The sequence below is a fragment of the Thamnophis sirtalis genome, unplaced genomic scaffold, assembly GCF_051295495.1.
Source record: "Thamnophis sirtalis isolate CommonGarterSnake01/CBP01778 unplaced genomic scaffold, rThaSir2_p1.2 scaffold_3, whole genome shotgun sequence".
Lineage (NCBI taxonomy): Eukaryota > Metazoa > Chordata > Lepidosauria > Squamata > Natricidae > Thamnophis > Thamnophis sirtalis.
The window spans coordinates 157,690,164-157,704,240 of record NW_028261383.1 but is presented as its reverse complement, the minus strand read 5'-3'; the positions used below and the strand labels follow the sequence as shown (position 1 = coordinate 157,704,240).

General features: G+C 44.9%; 1 protein-coding gene across 4 annotated transcripts in view; it reads left to right on the top strand.

The window, feature by feature from the left end:
* The window catches only part of GALNT6 (polypeptide N-acetylgalactosaminyltransferase 6), a 75,704-nt gene that overhangs the window by 19,996 nt on the left and 41,631 nt on the right, over nt 1-14,077 (top strand). The window contains exons 2-3 of one of the 4 annotated variants that reach the window (XM_087710557.1): nt 3,313-3,386; nt 6,230-6,810. In XM_087710557.1, coding sequence (XP_087566683.1) covers nt 6,323-6,810 — 488 coding nt within the window. In that variant the 5' untranslated portion in view covers nt 3,313-3,386; nt 6,230-6,322. The other 3 variants (XM_087710558.1, XM_087710556.1, XM_087710555.1) reach the window with 3 other exon arrangements.

The following is a 14,077-nucleotide window of genomic DNA, read 5'->3' as shown; positions in this document are numbered from 1 at the left end:
TGATCAAAATTTGGCATGTATTTATGACAGTTGCACTGTCCTGCGGTCATGTGACCAGCATTTTTAATCTTCCCAGCCAGCTTCCATCAAACAAATGGGGAAAGTCACTTAACAACTACATGATTCATTTAACAACTGCAGCTCAACTGTAGACAAAGTCATAACATGAGGCACAACTTATTTTAACAATTGCATATAAATTTTGGGTCCAATTGTGGTTGTAAGTCAAGGACTACCTATATTGAGTATCATTTAGATTTGAACACGAACTGGTACAATTCAAAAAGACTGGGAAATGTTAAAGATTCCCATAAATCATTCATATCTATGAAATCTGCATAAGTAAGATCACCCATTTGCATCTCTATCCTCAGGAAAAAATGATTATTCAATTCTCGAAAATGTGTCCAACATACGATTGTATTTGTAAGAGGAAGAAAAATGTATGCACCGGCTCTTTTTTCTAGCAGAATCTGGAATTTTATTTTCTTAGCCCCCATCTTTGAGTACATCCTAGTACCACAGGTGGATTGCTCCCGGTTCGGATCATATCGGGCAAACCGATAGTGGCGGCGGCGGGAGGCTCCACCCACTTGCCTGAACATTGCGTGCATGCACAAGCGAACCAGTAGTAAAAAAAAAATAGAAACCTACCACTGCCTAGTACAGTTCTTTTTTTTTGTTTGCTTTTCCCCCCAAATGCAATGTAGAAATCTCGGTAACAAGTCTCTTGTCAAAGTAAGAAAAGGACATCCTGTTTGAACTAGGTGGAGTAGGTAATTTTAGCTTAACCAAACGTTGACACTGCCAGGGATTTGGCATCACTTTGATAAGGAAAGTTCCCTTCCAAGGGCAAGGAGAACAGCTGTTGCTTTCTGAATGTACCTTGCCACGTCCATTGTAACCCTCAGTTACAAATCATATTTTCCTCTCCTGGAAGGGTGTCACGATTCTTCTTTGTTAAGCCTGCTGCTGAATCTCCATAACTAAAGCTGCAGTGGTGAGAGGATTCTACAAAAGTAGCCCTCACAAAGAAGTATTTGTACATTGTGCTTGAGGATCTCCATAGCTTCAGTCAAGAATCTCTTGGGTAGGATAATTTCTTAAAAGATATTCTCCTCATAGTTTGGAGAGATTATTTATCATTAACATTTGAAGATATCAGTTGACTACATAACAAAGAATAAATAGAATAACAGAGTTGGAAGGGAACTTGGAGGTCTTCTAGTCCAACCCCCTGCTTAGGCAGGAGACTCTACACCACTTCAGACAAATGGTTATCCAACATCTTTTTAAAAACTTCCAGTGTTGGAGCGTTCACAACTTTTGGAGGCAAGTTGTTCCACTGATTAATTGTTCTGTCAGGAAAGTTCTCAGTTCTAAGTTGATTCTCTCCTTGATTCTCTCCTTGAGGTAGCTTGACTCCCTCTTCTTTGTGGCAGCCCCTGAGATATTGGAACACTGCTATCATATCTCCCCTAGTCCTTCTTTTCATTAGACTAGACATACCCAGTTCCTGCAACCGTTCTTCATATGTTTTAGTCTCCAGTATTTGATAATAACCAGTAGAATCAAGTTAAAATTTTACATAATATCACTACTGTGGGATAATAGTTTCTATGTAGATAACTGGATTAGGATGGGCAGTTTTTTTATTGTAGTGTAATTGTGTGCCCCATAAATCCACTGAACCAACCACTAAATTTTCAAGTAGGAAATGAAAGTTTGAAGACTTCCTTTAACTTCCCATCTCTGCAACAGTTTCCTTTTTTGGGGGCGCTTTGTGTTTGCAGTTAGTGATTTGCCACCAAATTTTGTTTGATTCTGGTCCAGAATTCTTCCTAAACTAAGGTTGTTAACATAACTGGGCTTTAAATCAGCTAACCCCCTTTTTCAGTCTTAAGCAAATGTTTTTGTGTTTTCATGTCAGATTGATCCCAGAACACCTCTGAAGCTGCAGCTGACTTGATTCCCAAGCGCCTTTGAACATCTCCATTCTGAATTATTCCAAACTAATGAATAAAGTATTTAACAATGTTTTAATTACTATATGTTGGGTTTTTTTTTAGCTTTTGTGACATATGGAATGACTGTAATGAATTTTCAGTTGACAATCATTGACAATCATTAATGGAAAATGTTATATAGCAGTTAATTATGTGTAGTTCTTTTGATTTGATCGATGGTTTAGAATAGAATGAGGAAATTAGGGGCATCATGATTCTAACTACCCACATACAGATAGTCCTCAACTTACAACCATTCATTTGGCAACCATTCAAACTTAACAATGGCACTGAAAAAACCTTCTTTGTGCTTATGACAATCACAACCTCCCCATGGTCTTGTGATCAACATTTGCATACTTGGCAACCAGCATGTATCTATGATAGTGTCCCAAGGTCATGTGATCGCCATTTGCAATCTTCTCAGTTGATCTCTCTGAAAAACAAAGTTCTATTCTAAACTATCGATCAAATCAAATTTACCACACTTTTCTTGCTTGGAACTCTGTGTATAAATGCAGTGTTTAATCATCAGCAAAAATCATCATGCATTTTTGGTCTAAAATATCATGACTGCTTTGGTGAGAGCAGTGATAGATACTGATATGGAGCTTTTTAGAAATCCCTCAATCAACATTCCTGATCAAAAACAAGCTCTGTTGAAATGATGCTGTGTGCACCCTCATATCTCTAGATTCAAGTCATAAGCCTGGCCCTATGGCTCTTTAAGGGAAATTGTCAGTATGCATTTTGAAAAAAGCAGCTTTTTCATCACCCAGCTTGTTACCCATGATTGTTGCAGCCTGCTTGAAAAATAGTTTGGAATACTAGTCAGTACTATAATTCCACCTCCTGAATTACCTACTGCACAGGGAAATTGCATTTGTCTGTCTGCCTGCCAGTATGCTATGGATCCTTCTGTAGAAGAGAGCTCACTCAAGGAGGTCCTCTAAGTGCAGCTCCGCACTAATTCACTGTGCAGAAAGAACCCCAAGTCATGTTTTCCCTGCTAAATCAAGTCCTCTTCCTTGTTCCTTTTGGAAGTTTTAGGTCTCATTTGCAAATTTACCTGTGTAGAAACCAACGCAATAAACTATTTTTTTATTGACTCAAAGACAAGATTGTCAAAAAACTAAGTACTTCCTGAAAATCACACACCCCGGCTCCAAGAGGGTACACCACACCTCTATGATTTTAGTCTTCCTGTTGCCTGGTTCTGCTGTGAGACTAACTTGTTCGTTTGGTTCCTAACAAGATTAATTGTGCAGAGGAATTAGGGCTAATTAAAACCTCATTTTTCTTATAGCTGCTGCCGATGTCCTTTTGAAGGCTGGCATCGCTTCCAAAATCTGATGTGGTTTATTGCACTTCCGTGTCCTTGTGAGCTTTTCCTTATCTTTAAATTTACAAATTTACAGTTTTAAAGGTGTGGCAATGCACAAATCTGGATCTCATACCCAGATTATAAAGCTCATTACTGGAATAAATGGGGGAACAGTCTTTCTGATCCTGATGAGAAGAATGTTGCTGTTATTTACAAATTATTTTCTTACAATGGGTCAAAGAAAAGTGTTTTCCTCTCTAGCTTCACCCTGGTGAGAATACAGGTAGGTCTCAGTGCAATTAACGAACCCCACAAAATGATCACATTATTCAAATTTCCACTCTTCAAAGTGATATTTCTATGGAAAATATGATAATGGATTTCAGCTCGATTGAAATAGGTAATAAAAAATTTAGACATAATTTCTATGTGTATATTAATGAAATATTGCCAGAAAGGATAAAAAGAATATACTTACTTCAATTTATGTTAACCAAAATTATAATGTATTTCTAGAAAGCAAAATATCAATCCTATAAATAAGCTAACAGTGATGAAAATATCTCAAATCTTGTAGATGTTTGCAAACCCCAAAAAGCAGATGCAACTTTTTCTTTAATTCTCTCTGCTTTTTAAAAAATTCATACTATGCATGGTAAATTTAGACCAGGGGTCAGCAACCTGAGGCTCTGGAGCCGCATGTGCCTCTTTCATCCCTCTGCTGCGGCTCCCTGTTGCTGGTTGGCTCCACAATTGATAGGGCTTTCAGTTAGGACAGGTAGAGGAAAAAGGATGCCGTGCTAGGAGGAGACTCTCTGGTGGGAGAACCAGACTTCCAGTGGGCTTCAGAATTGAACAGGGGGCTTCCGGTTAGGATCTTTGTGGCTCTTTGAGTGTTTAAGGTTGCCGACCCCTGATTTAGACATTCCAAAATCTCATCCTATTTTAGCATTGCTATAACATTGTTCCTATCATTCAGTTAAATGAAAATGTTGCTCTACTATAGTAATGACTCTTCTTTTTTTAGCTTTACTGTTTTCCTCTGATAGAATCTTCCCTTTATTTTACACACAGATAAAGATGAACAGTATCTAAAACTGCAGTTGCACATGTGCTATTTCAATTGCATACAGGCTAGCCTCAGCCTTAACTGAATTTTGGGTTGCCTTAAATATGGGACCTGGTGTCAATTTTCAATTTGCACTAAATCAAATATCTCGTTATTTGAATGTGTACTAATCGCAACTTATCCATGTGTATAAATATCATTCAAAATATGAGAACCCTCCAAATCTCTCTCTCTGTCTCTCTGTCTCTCTGTGTCTCTCTGTCTCTGTCTATCTGTCTGCATAAATTTTACTAAGAAAACACTTTACACGGAATGAAAAGGCTACAAAACATAAAAAGTAGAAAAAAGAAAAAGAATAAAAGAAAAAGTGGAAGTGAAAATAAGGGTAAGAAAATGAAAAAAAAATCAAAAGGTATTTGGATCTCCTTTGTAGCATTTATAAGCATATTACCAATTTCCATTCTTCCAAATTATATATCAAGAACCTTTCCTTCTTCCATAAACAGCCCTTTGTAATCAGTGCATCCTGAAATCACCAATTCATTTTTGTTCATTTTTACAAAATTGTTTACAAAATTGTTGTTCTTTCCTTAATCAAAAGCTCTGGATGCTTTTACGGTATTGGCCTGAGAGCCAGTAACTAAATCCTGCCATGTCATGACACACACAGTAGGACAAAATTAGAATTTCCAGAGTCTGTTGAAAAGTGTTTCCCCAGAATTTACTGGCATTTGTATAGCTAGGATGTATGATTGCTATTTTTGTACACTGAATGCATCAGGACTGAGACTGTTTTTCCGAACCATCACAGTTTACAATATTTTTTTTTTACCCCATACACTACTAGGTTGATGTCGCAACCTTTATGGCACTTTTAGCCTTGGATTTGTTTATAAACATTGTGATACTTCTGAAGCCATAAGAAGCTTAGGCAGCATTGCGGCCTTCATTTTATTCTCCTCTCTTTCTTCATTTCCTATTTGCCACCATGTGTCAGCAACTGGCTTAGCACTGTAAAAAGTTGATGGTATAGAACTGTGGTGGTGAACCTATGGCATGGCGGAGCCATATTTGCCGGCATAGCAGCCCTGAGCTCTGTCATGCATGCCAACCAGTTGGTTTTTGGCTTTCCAGAGAGCCGTATGAGGTCGTTTTCACCCTCAGGAAAGTCTCCGGAGCCTGGGGAGGGTGAAAAACGGCCCAAAGGAGAAACTGGTACTTTTTTCCCAAACTTCCGGTTGGGCCATTGGGCCATTTTTCACCCTCCCCAGGCTCTGGAGGCTTTCCTGAAGCCTGGGGAGGACGAAAAATGTTTTTGCCCTCCCCAAACTTCAGGAAAGCCTCCAGAGCCTGAGGAGGACAAAAACTCTCCCCCCGCCCCGCCGCAGAGCACGTGCACATGAGCGTGTGTGTGTGTTGTGCATGTGCAGGGTGGTTGGTTGGTCTTTCACACATGCGCAGGTAGGTCGGCACACATAAGTGCATGATAGCGCACATGCACAATTTGGGCACACCTTTAGAAAAAGGTTAGCCATCGTTGCCATAGAACATGATGACGATGTTATCCATTCGGCTGTGTCCAACTATTGTATAGGCCAAGTCTCTCTACATCTGATCTTTCACTGCTTGGAGCTTTTCTATGCTCAGGCTGTTGTCAGTTTTGCTAGCGTCCAGCCACTATGTTCTTCGGCTTCCTTTTACTGCTTCCATAGAACATAACACTTCAAAATATAGTAAGAAGACTCTCTGTTTAGATCGGGGAAGAGTTTGATGGCACTCATAATCATCCTTCTGATTTTTCTGGCATTTGTCTCCTTGTATGTTTCTCAGGTTTGGAAGAAGATGCTGAGATTCCACAGAGCAACTGAAGCTTTAAGAAGAGCTCACCTTTGATGAAGGAGTAATTGCTGGACATCAGCCGTGATGAGGCTACTCCGAAGGCATTATGGCCCACTAAAGCTAGCTTTGGTGGGTGTTGTCTTTGTAATCTTCCTCTTCATAATGCAAAGAGATGTTGGCAATGGGGAACAAAAGGAGGAGCCATGGCTGAAAAATATTGTGGAGAGGAAAGACCAGATGATAGATATAATGATGGGAGCTGTCAACAATATCCGTGACTCTATGCCAAAGCTGCAGATCCGGGCACCTGCTCAACAAGAGGCACTTGAGCAGGACAGCAAGTCTTGCTTGCCAGGCTATTATACACCAGCAGAACTGAAGCCCTTCATGGAGCGTCCTCCCCAGGACCCCAATAGCCCTGGTGCTGATGGAAAAGCTTTCAAGAAGGACCAGTGGACACAAGACGAGACAAAGGAGAAAGAACATGGATATGAGAAGCACTGTTTTAATGCCTATGCCAGTGACCGCATTTCTCTTCAGAGGGCTCTCGGACCTGACAGCAGGCCTCCAGAGTAAGATTCCTTTCTCATTTCTCCTTCCTGTAGAAATACTGCTTCAAAGCCACCCAGGATAACTATAAGCAACCATTTGCTTGATCACATTGGGCATGCAATCATAAGAGAAATGGGCTATTTGCTAGGTGGAGACCGTTACCATTCTACTATTATTTGGTTTTTTAAAATTTAAGCAGAGATATATAATAAAATCATGGTATGTACATGTTAATCAGTAATTGCTGCCCATATGTTTGCATACTCAGCGGAATAAGCTTTCAGCTTTATATTTGTGGAATGAATTTTATTGGAATATTGATTAAGATGGTGTTCCTGAACATTCTGGTTAATTCGTCAGCCTTTGAGTGAAGAACAGCTTTTAGATGTTAATCAAAATCTCTCTCTGAATTCCAGCAACCTTTCAACATTTCTTAAATACAGAAAATTTGCTTTTGTATGTACACACTACATTTAGTTAAGATGGGTGGATAGACAGGTTTATGGAGAAAAATGATGTCTTAATTCCTTTTAAAGCATCTAAATTTCTGGTATTGATGTACATAAAGAGAATGCTTCCTGTTTTTCAGAACATCTTGTTCCCTTGGAAGAGTAAGAGTGTTACTCCTGTGGATACTAACTTGGATTATGGGAAATTTGAAGCCCTCCAGATGCTATTCAAATACAACTCCCAGCAGCCTCAGTCAGCATGACTTAATAGTTGAAGGATGCTGAGGGTTATTGTTGTGTTCTGAGTTTGCGCTGACTAAAGGTTTGAGCGGGAAGCGCTCGACAGCCGATTGGCTGATCGTTTGACAGCTCCTGTATAAATAGGGAGCTGTCCAAACGAGCAGCGCGCGTTCCTATCTAAGCCGGTTCTGAAGTGTTAGCTTGTACTTAAGGGAATAAACTTGTTAGCCGTCTCCTCCCCCCTTAAGTTCGCGCAGGCGTAGTCCTGCAAGTAAGCTGGACGCCGCCTGATGCGGCCTGATGCCCTAGGCCCTTCTGCTTCGCTTGGATGCTCTGGCTGTTCGACCGAGGACTCTGCATCGGAGGACGGCGATCGCCTGGGCCGCCGGAGAATGCAGGATGGTGCTGGCCCACCAGGTAAGTCGCCGCTTCGGTTTGGGACTGAGGCTGCCGGATCGCGGTTGACCTCCTCGTTTCCTGGCTCTGCGTTGGTCGTCGTGCCCGTCGGGGTTGGCAGGTCGGTTGACTGCTGCTGGCTTGTTGGAGGTTGGTGCCTGTTCCGCAACTGGTCGCAATGGCGCTTCCAGACTCTGCCGTCGAGGAGCCTGACCCTGTAGGAGCAGGGCCCGGTCTGATCGGTTATTATGCCCGGTAGCCACAAGGGATGTCCTACATAATTCCGGGCATACACTGCCTCCCCCTGGCTGAAGGAACGGGGTCCTCCCCGGGAATCTAACGGGGTGGCCACGGAGTAAGTGGGGTGCAAACGGTCTAATGTTGTCCGCAGTCGTCGTCCCATAAGGAGCTCGGCTGGGCTAGTGTTAGTCTCTGGCGAGGGAGTCGTATGTTGGGCGAGTAAAAAGGCGTCAATCCTTTCCTGCCAGGGAAGGTGGTCTAGCTTGGCCAGAGACTCTTTGACGGAGCGGACAGCGCGCTCCGCCGAGCCATTGCTAGCGGGATGGAACGGGGAGGTGAGGGCATGTCGGATGCCTTGGGAAGCAAGGAAGGCTTCAAACTTGGCAGCTGTCAGTTGCGGTCCATTGTCGGACACCAACACGTCGGGCAGGCCATGGGTGGCAAACAAGCGACGCAGGGTCGCTATTAGCGCATCTGCAGTGGTAGTGGACATGTGGACGACCTCGAGCCATTTCGAGAAAGCATCCACAACGACAAGGAGCATGTGGCCGTGAATAGGGCCAGCAAAATCAACGTGAATGCGGGACCATGGAGCCGAAGGTGGCTCCCACGATCGCGGCTCAGCTTTTGGTGGCAGCGCCTGGGCACCTTGGCATTTCAGGCAGCCGGCGACATGGTCGGCGATGCCTTGGTCTAGCTTAGGCCACCATACATAACTTCTACCTAAGGCTTTCATCCGGACAATTCCCGGGTGAGCGTGATGTAGCTGCCGCAAGACAGTAGTCCTCAGTGAGGCAGGTACGACAACCCTATGGCCCCATAGCAAACAGCCGCGCTGAACGGAGAGCTCCGCTAGGCGAGATTTAAAGGGAAGGTAAACGGTGTCTACGGGGTCTTTTGGCCACCCTCGCTTAACCCAGTCTAGCACCCGGGAAATTACCTGATCCCTTGCGGACTCCCGGGCGATGTCGGCGGCAGAGAGAGGAAGATTGAGGTCGTCGATTAGGAAGACCGGCGCGGCAGCAGCAGGGTCGTCCACGGCCTCTGGCAGGGGGCAGCGGCTGAGAGCATCAGCGTGGGCGATCTGCTTCCCTGGTCTGTGGTTCAGCTGATAATCGTAGGAGGCCAGGAACACAAACCAGCGGGTCATGCGTGGGGAGAGAACCTGTGGGGCAGGGCGATCTCCTGCCAGCAGCCCTAGCAGGGGCTTGTGATCGGTGACAATTTGGAATGGGCGGCCGTACAAGTAATGGTGGAACCGGCGCACCCCAGCCACAATGGCAAGAGCCTCTTTATCAATTTGGGCATAGTTACGTTCAGCGGCAGAGAGCGTGCGGGAAAAATAGGCAACTGGCACCTCTGCTCCGCTGGGTAACTGATGGGACAGGACGGCGCCCACCCCATAGGGTGAAGCGTCACAAGCGAGCACAAGGGGCAAATGCTCGCTGTACTGCACCAGCACATCGTTGGAAACAAGCAGGTGCTTGACTGCTATGAATGCGGATGCTTCCCGGCGGCCCCACACCCAAGGGGCACCCGAGTCAAGGAGGCGATGCAGTGGCTCAGCGACTGTCGCCTTGTGGGGAAGGAAGACAGCGTAAAAATTAAGTAGGCCTAAAAAGGCCTGTAATTCAGCTCTGTTTTTCGGAGCAGGGGCCTCAACGATGGCTTTGGTTTTGGCAGCCGTGGGGTGGATGCCCTTGCCATCGATGAGGAACCCTAAGAATTCTATCTGGGATACCGCAACCTGGCATTTGTCTCTCTTAACCTTCAGGCCCACTTTCTGAAATCTTTGGAGAACCATGCGCAAACGTGCCATGAGTTCCTCCATGGAGGTGGCTGACACAAGGACGTCGTCGAAATAGGGGACGACGCCTTGTAGTCCTTGGAGCAGCCTCTCCATCAAACTCTGGAACAGTCCCGGGGCAATGCTGACCCCAAACTGCAGTCTGCGGCAACGGAACGCACCCCGGTGCGTGACAATTGTCTGTGCTTCAGCTGCTTCATTGTCCACGACCAGCTGTTGGTATGCTTGGGCGAGGTCGAGCTTCGCGAATACAGTCCCCTCGCCCAAGGTGTGCAGCAGATGTTGAACCACGGGTACAGGGTATGCGTGGGCAGGCAAAGCACGGTTGATTGAGCAGCGGTAGTCAGCACAAATCCTCACGCTGCCATCCGGTTTGATGGGAAGCACAATGGGTGTTTCCCATTTTGCATGGTCTACTGGCTCCAAAATGCCTTGAGCCACTAACTTGTCCAACTCAGCGTCCACTTTTGGTTTGAGGGCGATGGGCACCCGGCGAGGCTTCATCCGCACTGGCTGCACGGACGGGTCGAGGTTAAAGGAAACCGGCGTGCCCGTGTACTTGCCCAATTTGCCATCGAAAACGTCAGGGAACTCGTTTACCAGGCAGTCGAGTGCGTTGGAACTGAGGTGGTGAATTCCGCTGATCTGCAGACCCAGGGACTGGAACCAGTCGAGGCCGAGAAGGCTGGGTAGCCGTCCGTCGACTATGATGAGGGGTAGGCGGCCATCAAACCCCTTGAACTGCACTCTGACTTTGCGGGTGCCTATTATTGGGATCAGGTTGCCCTGATAGTCTCTAAGCGTGAGATGGCACTCGTTTAGCTGGCGTTTAGAAAGCTTTGGCACAATGCGTTTGATGGTGCTCCACGACACGATAGATGTGGCAGAGCCGGTGTCTAGCTCCATCTCGCAGGGCTTCCCTTCCACCATGACCTTCAATTGGATTTTCCTCTGAAGTTGGTTACACGAGAGGCCATGGTGCGCGTTGCGGAGAATGGAATGGCAGTCCACTCTCGCTTTCTTGGAGCCCTCTATTCTGGGACGATTTGGCCGCGACCGCTCGGTCTGTGTCTCGGAAAAGGACATGGGCTGTGCTGCTCGGCATACTCGGGCGATGTGACCCTTTCTGCCACAGCGCTGGCAGAGAGCTTGCCTGAATCTGCACTCAGCTCTTTCGTGGTTACCTCCGCAACCACTACATGCAGATTTAGGTCTGCTCTTCTGCCGCTGCCAGCTCTTTCTGCTCGCCTCGTCAAGGCGGTTGATGTCCTCATTATATGTCTCAGCATCGGAATCCTCACTTTCCAAGTCAGGCTGACTGGTCACTGTATTAAAGGCATTGGCAGGCTGCGCGGCGTTGGCAGCCCGGGTCTTCGCGATGGTGGCTAGCGAGGCAGCAGCTATCTCGGAGGCCCGCACTTCGTCGAAAGCTTTCTGGAACGACAAGTCTGACTTCGTTAGAAGCCTCTTCTGTAGTTTGAGGTCGCGGAGGCCACACACTAAACGGTCGAGAAGAGCTTCATCTAAGTCCCGGAACTCGCAGTGCAGGGCGGCGGATCGTAAGGCAGCAACGTAGGCACTCACGGACTCCCCCTCAGCTTGGCTTCGCTGATGGAAGGCGTGCCGGCTGGCTATCTTGGACGGGGACGGAGCATAATGGCTCTTCAGTTTGGCCATTAGCTCAGGCCACGGAACGGCCTTTATAGGGTCAGGAGCTGTCAGAGCTCTGGCTGTGTGGAAAACGTCTGAGCCACACACGGACAAGAAAAACGCGCATTTCCTCTCATCTGTCAGCTCGGTAAGGTCGTGTGCGACCAGGAAGCATTCAAATCGAGCCGTGTACGACTCCCATGTCTCAGCTCCATAGTTGAATGGCGCGAAGTTTAACGTGGCCATTCCTGTCAGAACCAACGACGTCTCGTCGCGGTATTATTAAGCGCGGTTCTAGTGACTCAGCGAGTGACTTTCAGCTATCAGTGACTTCAGCTTCTCGTACCTCAGTTTGGCGATCCCACCTTCGTCGCCAGTGGTGTGTACCAAGGACCTGTGGGTAGCCAGAAGAACTGAGGCAGAGACAGGAATAAACGGCTAACAAGTTTATTCCCTTAAGTACAAGCTAACACTTCAGAACCGGCTTAGATAGGAACGCGCGCTGCTCGTTTGGACAGCTCCCTATTTATACAGGAGCTGTCAAACGATCAGCCAATCGGCTGTCGAGCGCTTCCCGCTCAAACCTTTAGTCAGCGCAAACTCAGAACACAACAGTTATAATTCAGCAACATCTGGAGGATCATCAGAAGTATTCCACCCAGTTTATAGATAAAATACCACAGTTTCAGATCTCAAGTTAAATTATCTTACAGGCGGTATGTCGGGAGAATGTCTTGTTTCTCAGGCCATATTTTAGATCAAATCATGACTACATTACCCAAAAGGCATTTGTGTGCTTATTTATTTGGAGTGGGTTCTAGCTCATAGGTCAGGATAGAAACACTTAATACAACATCAACAACCTCTGCCTATCTCACATACTTGGAAAGGACTTGACAGATGGAAAAAAAATGAGACACTCAGTCTAAACCTCTCAGTGACTGTGCAGTGTAGAATATAATCATCATCATCATCATCATCATCATCATCATCATCTTGGTTAATACCTAGGACGCTGGCAGCAAACCGTATCAACCATTAGCACCAGTCACTGGTATTTGTAATGCATTTTTGAATGTTCAGTTGGCTGAGTTCCATGTTTAATTAATTAATTAATTAATTAATTAATAATATCATCATCATCATCACTTGACATAACAATAGTTGAAAAGAAAAAAGTATGCTTCATTGACATTGCAATACCTGGAGATGCACAAATTGAAGATAAACAGCAAGAAAAAGTCACAAAGTACCGGGACTTGTAAATTGAAGTTGAGCGACTGTGGAAAAAGAAATCGTGTGTTGTCCCAATTGTAATTGGAGCCCTTGGAGCAATACCCAAAGGGCTACCTTGCTTTTTGGAAATTTTAAATTTATCAGACTTGAACATTCTGATTCTACAAAAAACCACCCTACTTGGAACAGCTTATATCCTTCAACATTACCTTAACAGTTCCTAGGTCCTTGGTTAGGACTCGAGCTGTTGAGCTACCAACCAGTCCCAAAGGCTGTGAATCTCACCAATGATTAACCACGCAATAATAATAAATAAAGCTGACCAAAAGCTAACTTGGAACTGGTTAAGATCAGGAGCACTGAAAAAAGAAACAGAAGGCTTTATTTTGGCAGCTCAAGAACAAGCCTTAGCCACAAACTGCATGAAGGCAAAAATTCAACATGTTACCACCAACAGCAAATGTCACCTCTGTAATGAGAAAGACGAGACAGTCGACCACTTGATCAGTGGGTGCAGAAAAATTTCACAAACTGACTACCTACAATGCCATGACCGCGTTGCTAAGATCATTCACTGGAAATTGGGCCAAAAGTTTGGATTTGAGTATAGTAAAAACCACTGGGAACATCAGGTTCAGAAGGTTTTAGAGAATGAGAAAGTCAAGATCTTGTAGGATTTCAGAATTCAGACTGACAGGCACTTGGCCTGTCATAATAAAATAAATAATAAATAATAAAATAAAGCATCAAATGGAAGATGCTGAAAGAACACGTTTGCCAAAGCTGAACCAAGTGAACCGAGAAGAATTGAGAAAAGTACTAAAAAAGGTCAATGAGGCTGTATAAACCATTCAAGCCACTACATTAGCTGAGACAAACCAGCTGATGTATGCATCAGCCTTCATAACTACCAAAGAATTGGGTTTGAAAATACAAAAGAACCAAAGAGGCAAGAAGAGGAAGCCTAAATGGAAAATTCGGTTGGAATTGAAGATCAAAAAATTTCGTGGAGACTTGAGCAACTTGAAGAACCTAAGGCAAGGTCAGCTAAAGAACAAGCAGGTCAAAAGCAGCCTGGAAGCAAGATACGATTTGGAGAATAAAGAGATTGCGATACTAATTGAAGAGCTGAAGCGTAGGGTTGTTGCCATTGCTGAAAAGATTAAAAGATATGAAAACACAGTAACTCAATTCAAGGAAAACTCACAGTTCAGAGTAAATCAGCACCAGTTTTATAAGAGCCTAGAAAGTGGAGATGGAGTAACAACA